General features: G+C 34.7%; 1 protein-coding gene across 3 annotated transcripts in view; it reads right to left on the bottom strand.

Moving 5' to 3' along the window:
- The window catches only part of pde8b (phosphodiesterase 8B), a 59,811-nt gene that overhangs the window by 33,500 nt on the left and 5,177 nt on the right, over positions 1-21,134 (bottom strand). For all 3 annotated transcript variants that reach the window (XR_009815841.2, XM_061966279.2, XM_072914163.1), the window contains exons 2-7: positions 14,186-14,242; positions 11,498-11,688; positions 5,838-5,897; positions 5,684-5,741; positions 5,536-5,624; positions 5,385-5,463 (exon numbers count right to left, since the gene is read on the bottom strand). Coding sequence is in view for 2 of the 3 variants with exons in the window: in XM_061966279.2 (XP_061822263.1) it covers positions 5,385-5,463; positions 5,536-5,624; positions 5,684-5,741; positions 5,838-5,897; positions 11,498-11,688; positions 14,186-14,242 (534 nt within the window). In the remaining variant the exon portion in view is untranslated. The remainder of the gene's footprint in view (positions 1-5,384; positions 5,464-5,535; positions 5,625-5,683; positions 5,742-5,837; positions 5,898-11,497; positions 11,689-14,185; positions 14,243-21,134) is intronic.

Raw genomic sequence — 21,134 nt, 5'->3', positions numbered from 1 at the left:
TTGAGGACAAAAATGTTTTTATTCCATTTTGGAAAATGCAGAAAAAGTGTCACCAAGGCGTCACCTACAGCCACAGTTTATGGCAGTTACAGCGGGATAGTGCATCCAAAAAGACACAATTCCTTAGTTTTTTTTATTTTTCATAAATTTGCAAAAATGTCAATAAATAAATACAAAATCGCTTTGTCCTCATGGGGTATTGTGTGTAGAATTTTGAGGACAAAAATGTATTTATTCCATTTTGAAAAATGCGGAAAAAGGCGTCACAACGAAAAAAGTAAGCAATTTCTTAGTTTTTTATTATTCATAAATTTGCAAAAATGTCTAAAAAAAGAAAAAAAATCATGTTGTCCTTATGGGGTATTGTGTGTAAAATTGTGAGGACAAAAATTAATGTATTCCATTTTGAAAAATGCGGAAAAAGGCGTCACCTACAGCCACAGTTTATGGCAATTACTGTGGGACAGTGCATCCGGAAAGACACAACGAAAAAAGTAAGCAATTTCTTAGTTTATTATTTTTCATAAATTTGCAAAAATGTCTATAAAAAAAAAAATCGCATTGTCCTTATGTTGAAATTTGAGGACAAAATATAATTTATTCCATTTTGGAAAATGCGGATAAAGATGTGGCCCGCCACTTCATATTACATGGCCCTGGAAATCCTGGAATGGATGCATCAATAAAGTACTGTTACTTTTCTTAGTAAATGTATTCTTTCTTTCTATTTTAGGAGAAAAAAAATAGAAGTACTCAATGTGATCACAAATTATGTTCAATTAAATATTGTCTAATTATGCAAAAATATATTATCAAACACAGTGTTTGTCCTCAAAATTCTACACACAATACCCCATAAGGACAACGTGATTTACAATTTTCGTATGCAATTTAAACTAAAATGTAAAAAAAATATGGTAAATTGCAATAATTTCACCTCAAAATGTAGTGTACATTACTGTAAATGGAGAAACAGTACTGCTGTTTTAATGGTAAAAAAAAAAAAAAAAAAAGGCAGGTCAGTTGTCAGACTTTTACTGTAAAATGTACATTTGTTTTATTACTGTAAATTAAAAAAAATTCAATTTTACAATACATTTTGTTGTTTGTTTGTTTTTACCACAAATCAACAAGTGTAGATTATTACAGTAAAAAAAAGTACAGTTTTTTTCATTTTGAGAAAAATGCTGTAAAAATCACAGTAAATTTCACAATTTGACCATGAAATCTATTGCTACTTTTACATTGCACAATTTGATGGATAACTTGCTGTGAAATCATTATTATTAGTATTTATTTCCATTTTAGAAATGTTTTGAATGTTTGATCATATATTTTTGCATAATTAGACAATATTTAAGTGAACATAATTTGTGATTACATGGACTACATATATGTTTACAAGAAATAATTCATTTAGTGAGACAAGTTATAAAGTGATATATATTGCCCTCAAAATTCTACACACAATACCCCTTAAGGACAATGTGATTTACAACTGTCGTATGCATTTTATTAGTAGATTTTTTTATTACTAAAATGTAAAAAAAAAAATATGGTAAGTTGCAATAATTTCACCTCCAAATGTAGTGTATATTACTGTAAATGGAGAAACACTACCGCTGTTTTAATGGTAAAAAAAAAAAAGGCAGCTCAGTTGCCAGAATTTTACTGTAAAATGTACATTTGTTTTATTACTGTAAATAAAAAAAATGCAATTTTACAGTACATTTTTTTTTACTAGTTTAAAAAATTTTTTTTTTTTTTACCACAAATCAACAAGTGTAGATTATTACAGTAAAAAAAGTACAGTTTTTTTCATTTAGAGAAAAATGCTGTAAAAATCACAGTAAATTTCACAATTTGACCATGAAATCTATTGCTACTTTTACATTGCACAATTTGATGGATAACTTGCTGTGAAATCATTATTATTAGTATTTATTTCCATTTTAAAAATGTTTTGAATGTTTGATAATATATTTTTGCATAATTAGACAACATTTAAGTGAATATAATTTGCGATTACATTGAGTACATATATTTTTTTTCTCCCAAAATAGAAAGAAAGAATACATTTAGTGAGATAAGTTATAAAGTGATATATATTGTCCTCAAAATTCTACACACAATACCCCTTAAGGACAATGTGATTTACCATTTTTGTATGCATTTTATTAGTAGATTTTTTTATTAATAAAATGTAAAAAAAATGTGGTAAGTTGCAATAATGTCACCTCCAAATGTAGTGTATATTACTGTGAATGGAGAAACACTACTGCTGTTTTTAATGGGGGGAAAAAAAAAAGAAAAGAAAAAAAAGAAAAAAAAAGGCAGCTCAGTTGTCAGACTTTTACTGTAAAATGTGCATTTGTTTTATTACTGTAAATAAAAAAATGCAATTTTACAGTACATTTTTTTTACTAGTTTTTTTTTAATTTATTTTTTTTACCACAAATCAACAAGTGTAGATTATTACAGTAAAAAAAGTACAGTTTTTTTCATTTAGAGATAAATGCTGTAAAAATCACAGTAAATTTCACAATTTGACCATGAAATCTATTGCTACTTTTACATTGCACAATTTGATGGATAACTTGCCGTGAAATCATTATTATTAGTATTTATTTCCATTTTAAAAATGTTTTGAATATATCATAAATTTTTGCATAATTAGACAATATTTAAGTGAACATAATTTGTGATTACATGGAGTACATATATGTTTACAAGAAAGAATACATTTAGTGAGACAAGTTATAAAGTGAGATATATTGCCCTCAACATTCTACACACAATACCCCTTAAGGACAATGTGATTTACAACTGTTGTATGCATTTTATTAGTAGATTTTTTTACTACTAAAATGTAAAAAAAATATGGTAAGTTGCAATAATTTCACCTCCAAATGTAGTGTATATTACTGTAAATGGAGAAACACTACTGCTGTTTTAATTGTAAAAAAAAAAAAAAAGGCAGCTCAGTTGCCAGAATTTTACTGTAAAATGTACATTTGTTTTATTACTGTAAATAAAAAAATGCTATTTTACAGTAAAACATTTTTACTAGTTTTTTATTTTATTTTTCTGACCACAAATCAACAAGTGTAGATTATTACAGTAAAAAAAGTACAGTTTTTTTCATTTAGAGAAAAATGCTGTAAAAATCACAGTAAATTTCCCAATTTGACCATGAAATCTATTGCTACTTTTACATTGCACAATTTGATGGATAACTTGCTGTGAAATCATTATTATTAGTATTTATTTCCATTTTAAAAATGTTTTGAATGTTTGATAATATATTTTTGCATAATTAGACAATATTTAAGTGAACATAATTTGTGATTACATGTAGTACATATATGTTTACAAGAAAGAATACTTTTAGTGAGAAGTTATAAAGTGATATATATTGTCCTCAAAATTCTACACACAATACCCCTGAAGGACAATGTGATTTACAATTTTTGTATGCATTTTATTAGTAGATCTCTTTTAAACTAAAATGTAAAAAAAATATGGTAAGTTGCAATAATTTCACCTCCAAATGTATATATACAGTATATTACTGTAAATGGAGAAACAGTACTGCTGTTTTAATGGTAAAAAAAAAAGGCAGAATTTTACTGTAAAATGTGCATTTGTTTTATTACTGTAAATAAAAAATCCTGCAATTTTACAGTACTTTTTTTTTTTTTTACTAGTTTGTTGTTTTTTTTATACCACAAATCAACAAGTGTAGATTTTTCGGTCTATTACTGTAAATGCCAAAACAGCACCACAGTTTATTACAGTAAAAAAAAAAAAAGTACAGTTTTTTTCATTAAGAGAAAAATGCTGTAAAAATCACAGTAAATTTCACAATTTGACCATGAAATTTACTGCTACTTTTACATTGCACAATTTGATGGATAACTTGCTGTGAAATCATTATTATTAGTATTTATTTCCATTTTAAAAATGGTTTAATAATATATTTTTGCATTATTAGACAATATTTAAATGAACATAATTTGCGATTTCATTGAGTACATATATTTTTTTTCTCCCCAAATAAAAATAAACAATACTTTTAGGGTGAAAAGTTATAAAGTGATACATATTATTTCCAAATGTCAAATAAAATGAAGTGGCGGGCCACATCTGGCATCTGGTTTGACACCTGATCTAGGTGAAGGAGCCCAGAATTGTTTTTATTGAAAAGTTGGCAATATTTCAGGCTTCCTAACGAGGAAACCGTACAATGTATTACATCTATAAACTCATATACAATTAAGAAGATGGCGAATTATTGTGTTGTTAAAAAAACGTAAAATAGTTCTACATTTTCTACTTTTACATTGCACAATTTGATGGATAACTTGCTGTGAAATCATTATTATTAGTATTTATTTCTATTTAAAAAATGCTTGGATAATATATTTTTGCATAATTATATTTATGTGAACATCATTTGTGATTACATGGAGTACATATATATATATATGTGGAGGGGGCGTGGCCTGCGGTCCTGCAGCGAAGTGGGGTGTGCCAGGACCGTGCGTAAATGGTCCACCTGGGCCTGCTTATCTAATCACCTGTTGCTCTGTTAAAAGGCAGCAGCCGGGGAGTAGAGGAGAGTTGGAGCACTTGCGAGAGCGAGACTGACACACACAAAAGACAATTGCTGAAAAGCACAACAGAGACTATTATTGAAAAATAAACCAGTGTTCTGAACCCTGAACGAAGCTGTCATGTCAGTGATTGGTGGTCCGAGGAACCCGGAGGAAAGAGTCTTCCACAATATATTTTTCTCCCAAAATAGAAAGAATACATTTAGTAAGAAAAGTTACAGTACTTTATTGATCCATATTATTTCCAGGCTTGCCAGGGCCTTGACTTTGACACCTGTGTTTTGGTGGATCCGTTTTGCATGAATTAGCGCATGTAAAATGTCAAAAAATGATTGACAGATGACATTTTTAGCACAAACGTGTCCCTGGCCTCGGTGATAAGAATTTTAATTTAGAGTACCAATGATTGTCACACACACACACTAGGTGTGGTGAATTTTGTCCTCTGCATTTGACCCATGCCCTTGTTCACCCCCTGGGAGGTGAGGGGAGCAGTGGGCAGCAGGGGTGGCCGCGCCAGGGAATAATTTTTTGGTGATTTAACCCCCAATTCCAACCCTTGATGCTGAGTGCCAAGCGGGGAGGTAACAGGTCCCATTTTTATAGTCTTTGGTATGACTCGGCCGGGGTTTGAACTCACGACCTACCCATCTCAGGGCGGACACTCTAACCACCAGGCCACTGAGCCGGTGTTTTCAGTGTTAGTGGGCTGAAAAGAAGGCCACCATGAATGAAGTGTGCTCAGACAGGAAAGCGTTCCTCCCCTACCTGCACCACGTGGTCTTCACTGGTGATCTCCACAGCCTCCTGGCACTTCTCCAGCGCCGCAAACGCCGCGTTGCAGGCCCTGCCGGAGCGGGAAAGAGGGCCACAGTGAGGACACCGGGCCCGGGTCAAGCCGACCGGGGGGGAACGGTACCTGAGTTTGAACCGGCAGCGCACTTCCCCGTGCTCCAGCTGCAGCAGCTGGTTGTAGCAGGCCGACACGCTGGCGCTCTCCACGAACCTCTGGCGACAAGAGTTCAGATTGTTGCGCTTGCATGCGGCGGAGTGGTGCGTTTACGTACTCGGCTGAATCCGGCACAGAGCAGCGGGAGAACCGAAGGCTCGTCCTGGTCGGGCGGCCTGCGAGAAGACGGAGGAAACAAGCATTAAAGGGGCTTCCTGAGGACGGCGGTCGGGTCGGGACGGCGGTCGGGTCGGGCCGAGCGGCGAACTCACGTGGGCGGCACGATGGCGAGGATGACAGTGTTCTCCGAGGGCTTGGTGGCACGGATCATCCTGCGGGAGCACGGGAAAGCATTGAATCGTCAAAACTGTCCTTGAACTATAGGAAGTATTTCAATGGTTGAAATCTGCACTTTTGGGTGTTATAGGAGCAGTGACGTGCGGTGAGGTTGATGGCTGGTAAGGCACTGACTTCATCACAGTCAGATTTACAAACATATGAACCCTAAAGAGTATCTTATTCACCATTTGATTGGCAGCAGTTAACGGGTTATGTTTAAAAGCTCATACCAGCATTCTTCCCTGCTTGGCACTCAGCATCAAGGGTTGAAATTGGGGGTTAAATCACCAAAAATGATTCCCAGGCGCGGCGCCGCTGCTGCCCACTGCTCCCCTCACCTCCCAGGGGGTGATCAAGGGGATGGGTCAAATGCAGAGGACAAATTTCATTACACCTAGTGTGTGTGTGACAATCATTGCTACTTTAACTTAACTTTAACTTTACACATACAAACTGTAGCATACAAAAAAGCACATTTAATAAAAAAAACGTTATTATGGTCTTACCTTTACTTAGAAATTAAGTCTATGCGCCGCAACCAAAGCCCTCACTTAAACTTTCCACGTGCAAGATTTAATCTATTTAAAAAAGTGTAACCGAGGGTTTATAAATGTCGCCTATACTGTATGAAACTACAAAATAACAAACACGGAGGCTCCAGTTTACACGAGGACCACTTTTTTTACCTTCTTTCAAAAACCTCCGCAACGTGACATCACTTCCGCTCTTAGCGCCTTCAAAATAAGAGCTCAAGGCATATACTGTATAACAGCGCATAACAGGAACTTAACATCACAAAGAGGAAAGCCCATGAAAATAGGTTACAAAAGTTATTTAATAAGAAGCCAAAAAGTGCAAAAACAATAATGTTGGTGTTGAAGGAGTTGTGAATTAGGTACACCTGCAGTCTGCAGGTGTATCTAATGTTGTGTCCCTGCAGTCATTCACAACTCCTCCAACACCAACATGATTGTTTTTGCACTTTTTGGCTTCTTATGAAATATTTTTTTTTAAATAGATTCAATCTTGCACGTGGAAAGTTTAAGTGTGGGCTTTAGTTGATACAACAATTCTACGGCGGGGGTGCAGGAGGCGAGCCTCAGCCTGTGCGTCTTTTGCAGCCGTTTTATGATCGCTCAGCACAAGAAATACTTTACACACATGCAGTTGTTGACAAAATACACTGTACATTATATACCTCAGCTAACTAAACTATGGAAATGTATAATATAGTTCATATAGCAATACAGTCTCACTGCACAGCAGGCCAGCAGTTAGCCGAGTCATTGCGCAATCCATGTTGAGGCACTGAGTGACGTGCCTCAACTGGCTGCTGTTCACCGCACCGTCTCTTCTCAGTATTTGAACGGCAAATGTGAAAATTCAGCGATTTTGAATACAAATAATCTAAAACTGGTGAAGTTAAATGGAAAATAACTTTATAGTATAATCACTGGATACATATAACAATTTAATTTTTTTTTTTTCTTTTTACATTTTTTTTCTTTCCATGATGGCAAGTGAGGCCCCGCCTCACCTGCCTCTAGTGACTGCACGTCACTGTATAGGAGGTATTACGGTAATCTAGGTCACAACAGATAAGACCAGGAACAAAGCAGAGTGGGCGGGGCTTGTTTTCAGAGCAGCCAGGCCCAAACACATGTGTCACAAACAGATGCTAAAGCAGATTTTTACATGATAATATATCTAGAGGCCCTATGATGAGGTAGCGACTTGTCCAGGGTGTACCCTGCCTTCCGCCCGATTGTAGCTGAGATAGGCTCCAGCACCCCCCCCGCGACCCCGAAGGGAATAAGCGGTAGAAAATGGATGGATGAATATATCTAGAGATGTCCGATAATGGCTTTTTTGCCGATATCCAATATTCCAACTCTTAATTACCGATTTCGATATCAAGCGATACCGATATATACAGTCATGGAATTAACACATTATTATGCCTAATTTTGTTGTGATGCCCCGCTGGATGCATTAAACAATGTAACAAGGTTTTCCAAAAATAAATCAACTCAAGTTATAGAAAAAAAATGCCAACATGGCACTAAATAAATATATAGAATTAAAGTGCAAATGAAAATACAGCTCCATCACTTTCGTCATCATTTTTACACTTCTCCATGGCTTGAGCCGCATACTTCTTCTCTTCGTTTGAGATCGTCGATACTGCCACAAGTGGCGGAAAAGTGTATTACCGCTGCAGCCCGTAGGTGACCACAGCTGAGAAACAGACATTTTTAGAGTTAAAGTTAAAGTACCCATGATTGTACAAACCCCGTTTCCATATGAGTTGGGAAATTGTGTTAGATGTAAATATAAACGGAATACAATGATTTGCAAATCAATTTCAACCCATATTCAGTTGAATATGCTACAAAGACAACATATTTGATGTTCAAACTGATAAACATTTTTTTTTTTGCAAATAATCATTCAATTTAGAATTTTATGCCAGCAACATGTGACAAATAAGTTGGGAAAGGTGGTAAATAAATACTGATAAAGTTGAGGAATTCTCATCAAACACTTATTTGGATCATCCCACAGGTGAACAGGCAAATTGGGAACAGGTGGGTGCCATGATTGGGTATAAAGGCAGCTTCCATGAAATGCTCAGTCTTTCACAAACAAGGATGGGGCGAGGGTCACCACTTTGTCAACAAATGCGTGAGCAAATTGTTGAACAGTTTAAGAAAAACCTTTCTCAACCAGTTATTGCAAGGAATTTAGGGATTTCACCATCTACGGTCCGTAATATCATCAAAGGGTTCAGAGAATCTGGAGAAATCACTGCACGTAAGCAGCTAAGCCCGTGACCTTCGATCCCTCAGGCTGTACTGCATCAACAAGCGACATCAGTGTGTAAAGGATATCACCACATAGGCTCAGGAACACTTCAGAAACCCACTGTCAGTAACTACAGTTGGTCGCTACATCTGTAAGTGCAAGTTAATACTCTCCTATGCAAGGCGAAAACCGTTTATCAACAACACCCAGAAACGCTGTCGGCTTCGCTGGGCCTGAGCTCATCTAAGATGGACTGATACAAAGTAGAAAAGTGTTCTGTGGTCTGACGAGTCCACATTTCAAATTGTTTTTGGAAACTGTGGACTTTGTGTCCTCCGGACCAAAGAAGAAAAGAACCATCCGGATTGCTATAGGCGCAAAGTGGAAAAGCCACCATGTGTGATGGTATGGGGGTGTATTAGTGCCCAAGGCATGGGTAACTTACACATCTGTGAAGGCGCCATTAATGCTGAAAGGTACATACAGGTTTTGGAGCAACATATGTTGCCATCCAAGCAACGTTACCATGGACGCCCCTGCTTATTTCAGCAGGACAATGCTGCAGACAACGTGGCTTCATAGTAAAAGAGTGCGGGTACTAGACTGGCCTGCCTGTAGTCCAGACCTGTCTCCCATTGAAAATGTGTGGCGCAATACGAAGCCTAAAATACCACGACGGAGACCCCCGGACTGTTGAACAACTTAAGCTGTACATCAAGCAAGAATGGGAAAGAATTCCACCTGAGAAGCTTCAAAAATGTGTCTCCTCAGTTCCCAAACGTTTACTGAGTGTTGATAAAAGGAAAGGCCATGTAACACAGTGGTGAACATGCCCTTTCCCCAACTACTTTGGCACGTGTTAGAGCCATGAAATTCTAAGTTAATTATTATTTGCAAAAAAAAAATAAAGTTTATGAGTTTGAACATCAAATATCTTGTCTTTGTAGTGCATTCAATTGAATATGGGTTGAAAAGGATTTGCAAATCATTGTATTCCGTTTATATTTACATCTAACACAATATTGTACTTTGTGTGGCGAAATTGTTCTCTGAATTTGACCCATCACCCTTGAGCACCCCCTGGGAGATGAGAGGATCAGTGAGCAGCAGCGGTGGCCACGCCCGGGAATCATTTTTGGTGATTTAACCCCCAATTCCAACCCTTTGATGCTGAGTGCCAAGCAGGGAGGTAATGGCTCACCATTTTTATAGTCTTTGGTATGACTCGGCCGGGGTTTGAACTCACGACCTACACATCTCACTCTAACCACTAGGCTTAACACAGTGATAATGGCATCATGCATCTTTCATTGATTATCTTGCACACACGAGTTTTAATAGCGAAAGTGGTGTCGGTTTTAGTCGTGTACATTAAAATGATGGCTACTGTTAGCGGTCATCTGGCAGAATGCATCCCATTAATGGGCTCCCATTAACCATTCAACACATTTAGCATTCTACCCTTGGTTAGAGTCCGGAATGCTGAAAGTGGCTGATTTTTCATATCAGCCCGGATGTGGCATCTGTGCCCAAAACGATGGGAGAGATGATTGAGAGCAGGGGAATGATACTCATGGATACGATCCCATGACTTGGAAATCAAACACTCCCAATAATAAACATGCTTGTTTATTTCCAAGACTCTTCCTCTGAGAAACAAGTGCTGCCCGCATCAAGCTACAGCAGGAAGGGGATTCGTACGGCCCCATTCGTCACGCTTTACCTGACACATGAAACGTGACAAACTGGGGAGAGGCGCACTAGCCACTTGGGCCGCCAGACGGGAGTGTGATTTGTAGCAATTCCAACTTCGTCTAAATAGCACGGCTAATCAACAACAGCCCCTGCTTATTTCAGCAAGACGATGCCAAGCCACGTGGAAGTTTTGACTCCTACCTTGTTCACTTTCGTGACGACCTCCTTAAAGTTCTTTAATCAATCAGAAATATCAAGCAGCTAAAATGCAACAAACATGGATAAGTGTGGAGAGTGTTTTACATTTTTCCCACCGTACACTCTAATAGAGTTAAATGTGTGTCATTTTGATTTTTTTTTTTAAAGTTGTTTGGACGTTTTTCATAATATTCAAAAAGTTCAGTGAGCTGGTTGTGTTATGTGTGTTGACCTTTATGTTTTTATTTTTTTATTTGCACCATGACTAGGGAAGGTTGTTTGGATTGGGTCATATAAGTCAATGCTATGCTGTAATTTCCAAGGTACGTCCAAGGGTCGTTGATCTGATAGACACATTATCCTCAAGATGGCAGTAAATATTTAGTGGTAAATGGGTTATACTCGTATAGCGCTTTTCTATCTTCAAGGTACTCAAAGCGCTTTGACACTATTTCCACATTCACCCATTCACTCACTGATGGCGGGAGCTGCCATGCAAGGCCCCTAACCACCACCCATCAGGAGCAAGGGTGAAGTGTCTTGCTCAAGGACACAACGAACGTGACGAGGTTGGTAGTAGGTGGGGATCGAACCAGGAACCCTCAGGTTGCTGGCACGGCCACTCTCCCAACCGCGCCACGCCGTCCCCAACCCCAGAAACCTGTGTGAGGTAACTTATTGAACTCATGATGTCTCGCGGGTCAAATTGAGGACACAGGTGTGCTGTATGTAGTTTGGACACCCCTCCTCTACATCAAAACTGATTTCAAAATAATTTTTTTTATTTTTTTTTTTTAAATTGATTAAGGAATTGTTAAAAATAAAAATTGTGATTAATTAAAAAATTGACACCCCGAAGACAAATAGCAGAAAAGGTTTTATTAAAAAAACTCACCGGCACACGGCTTGCGGCTCAAAGTAGCGCGAGTGGCGCCCATCGATGACGACGATCTCGTGGTGCTTGTCCAGGAAACACTCCACCGCAGACTCCGGCGTCCTGGCGATGTTGCACCTGAAGCCGGCGCGGTCGCAGGCCCACCACAAGGCATCGCTTTGGCCGTCCTCCTTGGCGAACACCAGCAGGACCTGCCCAGGACAGCGGAGGGATGAAATGGAAGAAATGACAACATTAAAATACAGTAGTGTAGTAGACCTAAGTATTCAACAAGGACCACCATAATGACAACATTAAAATACAGCAGCGTAGTAGACCTAAGTATTCATCAAGTACCACCATAATGACAACATTAAAATACAGTAGTGTGGTAGACCCAAGTATTCATTAAGTACCACCATAATGACAACATTAAAATACAGTAGTGTAGTAGACCTAAGTATTCAACAAGTACCACCATAATGGCAACATTAAAATACAGTAGTGTAGTACACCTAAGTATTCATTAAGTACCACCATAATGACAATATTAAAATACAGTAGTGTAGTATACCTAAGTATTCAACAAGTACCACCATAATGACAATATTAAAATACAGTAGTGTAGTATACCTAAGTATTCAACAAGTACCACCATAATGACAACATTAAAATACAGTAGTGTAGTAGACCTAAGTATTCAACAAGTACCACCATAATGACAACATTAAAATACAGTAGTGTAGTAGACCTAAGTATTCATCAAGTACCACCATAATGACAACATTAAAATACAGTAGTGTGGTAGACCTAAGTATTCATTGAGTACCACCATAATGACAACATTAAAATACAGTAGTGTAGTAGACCTAAGTATTCATCAAGTACCACCATAATGACAACATTACAATACAGTAGTGTAGTATACCTAAGTATTCATTAAGTACCACCATAATGATAACATTAAAATACAGTAGTGTAGTAGGCTTAAGTATTCATTAAGTACCACCATAATGACAACATTAAAATACAGTAGTGTAGTAGACCTAAGTATTCATTGAGTGCCACCATAATGACAACATTAAAATACAGTAGTGTGGTAGACCCAAGTATTCATCAAGTACCACCATAATGACAACATTAAAATACAGTAGCGTGGTAGACCTAAGTATTCATCAAGTACCACCATAATGACAACATTAAAATACAGTAGTGTAGTAGACCTAAGTATTCATTAAGTACCACCATAATGATAACATTAAAATACAGTAGTGTAGTAGGCTTAAGTATTCATTAAGTACCACCATAATGACAACATTAAAATACAGTAGTGTAGTAGACCTAAGTATTCATTGAGTGCCACCATAATGACAACATTAACATACAGTAGTGTAGTAGACCTAAGTATTCATTAAGTACCACCATAATGACAACATGGAAATACAGTAGTGTAGTAGACCTAAGTATTCATCAAGTACCACCATAATGACAACATTACAATACAGTAGTGTAGTATACCTAAGTATTCATCAAGTACCATCATAATGACAATATTAAAATACAGTAGCGTAATAGACCTAAGTATTCATCAGGTACCACCATAATGACAACATTAAAATACAGTAGTGTAGTAGACCTAAGTATTCATTAAGTACCACCGTGATGACAACATTAAAATACAGTAGTGTAATAGACCTAAGTATTCATCAAGTACCACCATAATGACAACATTAAAATACAGTAGTGTAGAAGACCTAAGTATTCATTAAGTACCACCATAATGACAACATTAAAATACAGTTGTGTAGTAGACCTAAGTATTCAACAAGTACCACCATAATGACAACATTAAAATACAGTAGTGTAGTAGACCTAAGTATTCATCAAGTACCACCATAATGACAACATTAAAATACAGTAGTGTGGTAGACCTAAGTATTCATTGAGTACCACCATAATGACAACATTAAAATACAGTAGTGTAGTAGACCTAAGTATTCATCAAGTACCACCATAATGACAACATTACAATACAGTAGTGTAGTATACCTAAGTATTCATTAAGTACCACCATAATGATAACATTAAAATACAGTAGTGTAGTAGGCTTAAGTATTCATTAAGTACCACCATAATGACAACATTAAAATACAGTAGTGTAGTAGACCTAAGTATTCATTGAGTGCCACCATAATGACAACATTAAAATACAGTAGTGTGGTAGACCTAAGTATTCATCAAGTACCACCATAATGACAACATTAAAATACAGTAGCGTGGTAGACCTAAGTATTCATCAAGTACCACCATAATGACAACATTAAAATACAGTAGTGTAGTAGACCTAAGTATTCATTAAGTACCACCATAATGACAACATTAAAATACAGTAGCGTAGTAGACCTAAGTATTCATCAAGTACCACCATAATGACAACATTAAAATACAGTGGCGTAGTAGACCTAAGTATTCATCAAGTACCACCATAATGACATCATTAAATACAGTTGTGTAGTAGGCCTAAGTATTCAACAAGTACCACCATAATGACAACATTAAAAGCATGCTAACGTCAGCTTGTTATGGATGGAACAGTTAACATACTTGTAAGAGGAAGACATGTCTCAAAACTCATATTTTAGGTTTAAAGAAGCTAAAATGCTAGCATGCTAACATTAGCTTGGTTTGAATGGAACAGTCTATGCTCACCTGTACGGGCTCCCGGTTCACTTTCATGGGCCCCACACTTTCTTCTGCAGAGGAAACCTGCAGGGAGACAGTGATGAATAACAGCATGACACAAACACCATGCTGACATACTTGCACCTGCCCTGACACCACCTGTGTCCCTGCACCTCTTCCTTATTCCACCTGACACTAGCTGACACCATCTGTGTTCCTGCACCTCTTCCTTATTCCACCTGACACTAGCTGCAACAATGACCAGGGCCACATTTATCTGTAGCCGCATGCCTCTTTAGAGGGAATTAGCGCATGCACACGCACACACACGCACACGCAGGTGTAATCCCCCTAGGCGTTACCAAGTCTCCTTAAGAACACGCGTCACTCAGGTGAGAATAAACACACTAGAATAAAAACACGGTAGATTATATATATATATATATATATATATATATATATATATATATATATATATATATATATATATATATATATATATATATATATATATATATATATATATATATATATATATATATATATATGGGGCGGTATAGCTCAGTTGGTAGAGTGGCCGTGCCAGCAACTTGAGGGTTCCAGGTTCGATCCCCGCTACTGCCATCCTAGTCTCTACCGTTGTGTCCTTGGGCAAGACACTTTACCCACCTGCTCCCAGTGCCACCCACACTGGTTTAAATGTAACTTAGATATTGGGTTTCTCAATGTTAAAGCGCTTTGAGTCACTAGAGAAAAGCGCTATATAAATATAATTCACTTCACACACACACATACATACAGTATATAAATACATATACATATATATATGTATATATATATACATACATACATATATTTAAACACACTAGGATAAAAACACGGTAGCTTTTTGATATATATACATATATATACACATATACACACACACACATATATATATATACATATATATGTGTATATATACATTTATATGTATATATATACATATATATATGTATGTATGTATATATACATATATATATACTGTATGTATATATACACACACATATATATGTGTATATATACATATACATACACACACACACACATATATATATATATATATATATGCATATATACATATATATGTATGTATATATGTATATATACATATATATAAATATGTATATATATATATATGTGTACATACATATATATATATGTGTGTATATATATATATATATATATATATATATATATATATATGTATATATATGTTTACATACACACACACATATATATATATATATATATATATATATATATATATATATATATGTATAATATATTTATATTATTCATATATTATACATTGATTATATTATATATATATATATATATATATATATTATGATATTTATTATCATTGTCTATTGTGAGCGAACTGTGGTGCTGAATTTCCCCCAGGGATCAATAAAGTACTTTCTATTCTATTCTATTCTATATATATTAAGGTCACTTAATTAAGGTTATATGATGGCCAAAGTTGGACTCTGGAGCCGATTAATTCTATTTTCCTTATTTTTCTATGGGGAAACATTTTTTGGGACAGTTTTTGTTCTATTGTACACAAAATCTTAAGAAAAAGCAACAGATTGGATTCCGGACTGTTTGGCCTAGTTCCCACTTTACTATTTGGGTCTCTGTTTCGTTTACGTGCAAACTTTTTGCCCAAAGCACGCGCACGCGCACGCGCACGCGCACGCGCACGCGCACACGCACACGCACACGCACACGCACACGCACACACACACACACTTAAGAGAAGAAGTTTCACAGAAAAGACATGATATCGTGCTCTCTGGTCCCGGCACAAGAAGCATATTGTGGACAAACGTTGGCGGACAACAAAGGACTAAGTCTGGTGTGTGTGAGCCGCAGGCGTGCAGCATCAGCTCCTTCACATGTGACTCTTCACACACTGACCTGAGGGATAAACAACCCCCCCCCCCCCCCCCCCCCACACACACACACACAAACACACACCATCAACACCATGACGGATTGTCCGGCTCCTGCGGGGAGGAATGCTTAGAATAAATAATAAATGGTGTCATGGATTAGTCCTCTGAAGGAACAGCTAATCGACCAACGCCATGCCACCTTATACTCGTGACAACTTTTTTTTCATTGAATTTATTTTGCTCTGAATTTGTATACACTGATTTTATTTTACACTTAATTTTTCTGCTGCAAATTATTTTGCACAGGATTTTGTCAGAGATTTTGAAATTCTTCACACTGAATATTCATACACCAATTTTATTCCATGAATGTTTCATGCACCACATTTTTTAAATTGAAATTTTGTGCGCTGAATTTTTATAAACTGATGGGGGTTTTTTTCACATAATTTTTCTGCATCTAATTATTTCACACAGAATTTATCTTTCTGAAATTCTTTACACTGAATTTTTATAAACCAGTTTTGTTTTTAATTGAATTTTTTTGCACCACTTTTTTTTTTTACACAGAATTTTTCACCCGCAAATTATTTTACACATAATTTTGTCTGGCTGAAATTCCTTACACTGAATTTTTATACACCAAATGTTTCCTGCACCACATTTTTATACACTGAATTTTTGTGCACTGAATTTGTAAAAACTGATTTTTATACACATATTTTTTCAGCACCAAAATATTTCACACTGAATTTTTCTTACTTAAGTTCTTTATAATGACATTTTTTACACCAAATTTTTTTTCATATAATTTTTTATATACTGATTTTCTTTTTACACCGGATTTTTCTGCAGATAATTATTTTACACAGATTTTTTTCTCACTGAAATTCTTTACATTTAATTTTTCTGCACTGTATAAACCGATTTTTTTTTCCATTGAACTTTTTTTGCACAACATTTTTTTTACACTGATTTTATTTTACACTGAATTTTTCTGCCGCAAATTATTTTGCACAGGGTTTTGTCTGACTGAAATTCTTCACACTGAATATTCATACACCAATTGTATTCCATAAATGTTTCATGCACCACATTTTTACATTGAAATTTTGTGCGCTGAATTTTTATAAACTGATGTTTTGTTTTGTTTTTACACAGAATTTTTCTGCATCTAATTATTTCACACAGAATTTATCTTTCTGAAATTCTTTACACTGAATTTTTATAAACCAATTGTTTTTTATTGAATTTTCTTGCACCACATTTTTTTTTTTACATAGAATTTATCTGCCGCAAATTATTTTACACATAATTTTGTCTGGCTGAAATTCTTTACACTGAATTTTTATACACCAAATGTTTCCTGCACCACATTTTTATACACTGAATTTTTGTGCACTGAATTTGTAAAAACTGATTTTTGTACACATATTTTTTCAGCACCAAAATATTTCACACTGAATTTTTCTTACTTAAGTTCTTTATAATGACATTTTTTACACCTAATTTTTTTTCATATAATTGTTTATACACTGATTTTCTTTTTACACCAGATTTTTCTGCAGATAATTATTTTACACAGATTTTTTTCTCAATGAAATTCTTTACATTTAATTTTTCTGCACTGTATAAACCGATTTTTTTTTCATTGAACTTTTTTTGCACAAAAATTTTTTTACACTGATTTTATTTTACACTGAATTTTTCTGCCGCAAATTATTTTGAACAGGATTTTGTCTGACTGAAATTCTTCACACTGAATATTCATACACCAATTTTATTCCATAAATGTTTCATGCACCACATTTTTTACATTGAAATTTTGTGCGCTGAATTTTAATAAACTGATGGGGGGTTTTTTTTTCACAGAATTTTTCTGCATCTAATTATTTCACACAGAATTTATCTTTCTGAAATTCTTTACACTGAATTTTTATAAACCAATTTTGTTTTTAATTGAATTTTTTTGCACCACATTTTTTTTTACACAGAATTTTTCTGCCGCAAATTATTTTACACATAATTTTGTCTGGCTGAAATTCTTTACACTGAATTTTTATATACCAAATGTTTCCTGCACCACATTTTTATACACTGAATTTGTAAAAACTGATTTTTTTTACACATATTTTTTCAGCACCAAATTATTTCACACTGAATTGTTCTTACTGAAGTTCTTTATAATTTAATTTTTTTACACCTAATTTTTTTTTTATAGTGAATTTTTTATAAACTGATTTTCCTTTTACACCGGATTTTTCTGCAGATAATTATTTTACACTGATTTTTTCTGCCGCAAATTATTTTACACAGGATTTTGTCTGACTGAAATTCTTCACACTGAATATTCATACACCAATTGTATTCCATAAATGTTCCATCCACCACATTTTTTACATTGAAATTTTGTGTGCTGAATTTTTATAAACTGATGTTTGTTTGTTTTTACACAGAATTTTTTTGCATCTAATTATTTCACACAGAATTTATCTTTCTGAAATTCTTTACACTGAATTTTTATAAACCAATTTTGTTTTTAATTGAATTTTTTTGCACCACTTTTTTTTTTTTACACAGAATTTTCTGCCGCAAATTATTTTACACATAATTTTGTCTGGCTAAAATTCTTTACACTGAATTTTTATACACCAAATGTTTCCTGCACCACATTTTTATACACTGAATTTTTTTTACATTGAATTTTTGTGCATTGAATTTGTAAAAACTGATTTTTATACACATATTTTTTCAGAACCAAAATATTTCACACTGAATTTTTCTTACTTAAGTTCTTTATAATGACATTTTTTACACCAAATTTTTTTTCATATAATTTTTTATACACTGATTTTCTTTTTACACCGGATTTTTCTGCAGATAATTATTTTACACAGATTTTTTTCTCACTGAAATTCTTTACATTTAATTTTTCTGCACTGTATAAACCGATTTTTTTTTTCATTGAACTTTTTTTGCACAACATTTTTTTTACACTGATTTTATTTTACACTGAATTTTTCTGCCGCAAATTATTTTGCACAGGATTTTGTCTGACTGAAATTCTTCACACTGAATATTCATACATAAATTTTATTCCATAAATGTTTCATGCACCACATTTTTTACATTGAAATTTTGTGCGCTGAATTTTTATAAACTGATGGGGGTTTTTTTTACACAGAATTTTTTTGCATCTAATTATTTCACACAGAATTTATCTTTCTGAAATTCTTTACACTGAATTTTTATAAACCAATTTTGTTTTTAATTGAATTTTTTTGCACCACATTTTTTTTTACACAGAATTTTTCTGCCGCAAATTATTTTACACATAATTTTGTCTGGCTGAAATTCTTTACACTGAATTTTTATATACCAAATGTTTCTTGCACCACATTTTTATACACTGAATTTGTAAAAACTGATTTTTTTACACATATTTTTTCAGCACCAAATTATTTCACACTGAATTGTTCTTACTGAAGTTCCTTATAATTAATTTTTTTACATCTAATTTTTTTTTTTTATAGAATTTTTTTATAAACTGATTTTCTTTTTACACCGGGTTTTTCTGCAGATAATTATTTTACACTGATTTTTTTCTCACTGAAAATCTTTACATTTAATTTTTCTGCACTGTATTTGTATAAACGGATTTTTTTTTCATTTAACTTTTTTTGCACAACATTTTTTTTACACTGATTTTATTTTACACTGAATTTTTACAGTGACAACTTCTACATATTAGGCTCTTAAATGGTGGCCATGTTGTGTAAAAGTCTCTCCAGTTATGGGATTAACGCCAACATCATTTCTTCTTCTTTTTTTTTTTTTGTTCCCAGGTAGCTTGGGTGCCTTGTGGGACATTACCGCCTCTCACAGGTCAGGTCGGGTTTTACATCAGGTCGCGGCGAATCGAGCACTAGTTTGACGGGGACAAAATTACAGGTGCACAAAAAAAAATCGATTCCCATCCAAATTGCAATTCGTACTCCTTTTGATTCTAAATCGATTCATGCATTTAAAAAAAGTATAAAAAAACAAAACAATAACTGTACTGTACATACACACGGACATATATTCATACATACATACTAGAGTTGTACGGTATACCGTTAATAATGAAGTACCGCGGTACTAATGAATTAAAAACATTACTATACTGCTTCTGAAAAATACCTGTATTTTTTTTGTTAAGTACATAACTCCTCATGTGTTCATTCATAGTTTTGATGTGACAATCTACAATGTAAATAGTCATGAAAATAAAGAAAACACATTGAATGAGGAGAAGGTGTGTCCAAACTTTTGGCCTGTACTTACAAACCCCGTTTCCATATGAGTTGGGAAATTATGTTAGATGTAAATATAAACGGAATACAATGATTTTCAAATCATTTTCAACCCATATTCAATTGAATATGCTACAAAGACAACATATTTGATGTTCAAACTGATAAACATTTTTTTTTTTTTTTGCAAATATTCATTAACTTACGTGACAAAGAAGTTGGGGAAAGGTGGCAATAAATACTGATAAAGTTGAGGAATGCTCATCAAACACTTATTTGGAACATCCCACAGGTGAACAGGCAAATTGGGAACAGGTGGGTGCCATGATTGGGTATAAAAGTAGATTCCATGAAATGCTCAGTCATTCACAAACAAGGATGGGGGCGAGGGTCACCACTTTGTCAACAAATGCGTGAGCAAATTGTTGAACAGTTTAAGAAAAACCTTTCTCAACCAGCTATAGCAAGGAGTTTAGGGATTTCACCATCTACGGTCCGTAATATCATCAAAGGGTTCAGAGAATCTTTGAGTTTGAGTTTGAGTTTATTTGGAACATGCAAGCATACAACATGATACATCACAATTTCCAGTTTTTCTTTTCAACATGTTCGAAAAGGAGTAGGAAGAAGCAGAGCTTATTTAATCCTACCCCTTTTCTTTTACATAACAGTTGCTAAAACTTTTGTTCTCAATTTATTCACAATATACTCCATAAGTAGTCACAATAAAAATGAATA

The sequence above is a fragment of the Nerophis lumbriciformis genome, linkage group LG11 (genome assembly GCF_033978685.3).
Source record: "Nerophis lumbriciformis linkage group LG11, RoL_Nlum_v2.1, whole genome shotgun sequence".
In the NCBI taxonomy this organism is placed as follows: Eukaryota; Metazoa; Chordata; class Actinopteri; order Syngnathiformes; family Syngnathidae; genus Nerophis; species Nerophis lumbriciformis.
The sequence above is the reverse complement of the archived record's forward strand: the minus strand, read 5'-3'. Positions and strand labels throughout refer to the sequence as shown.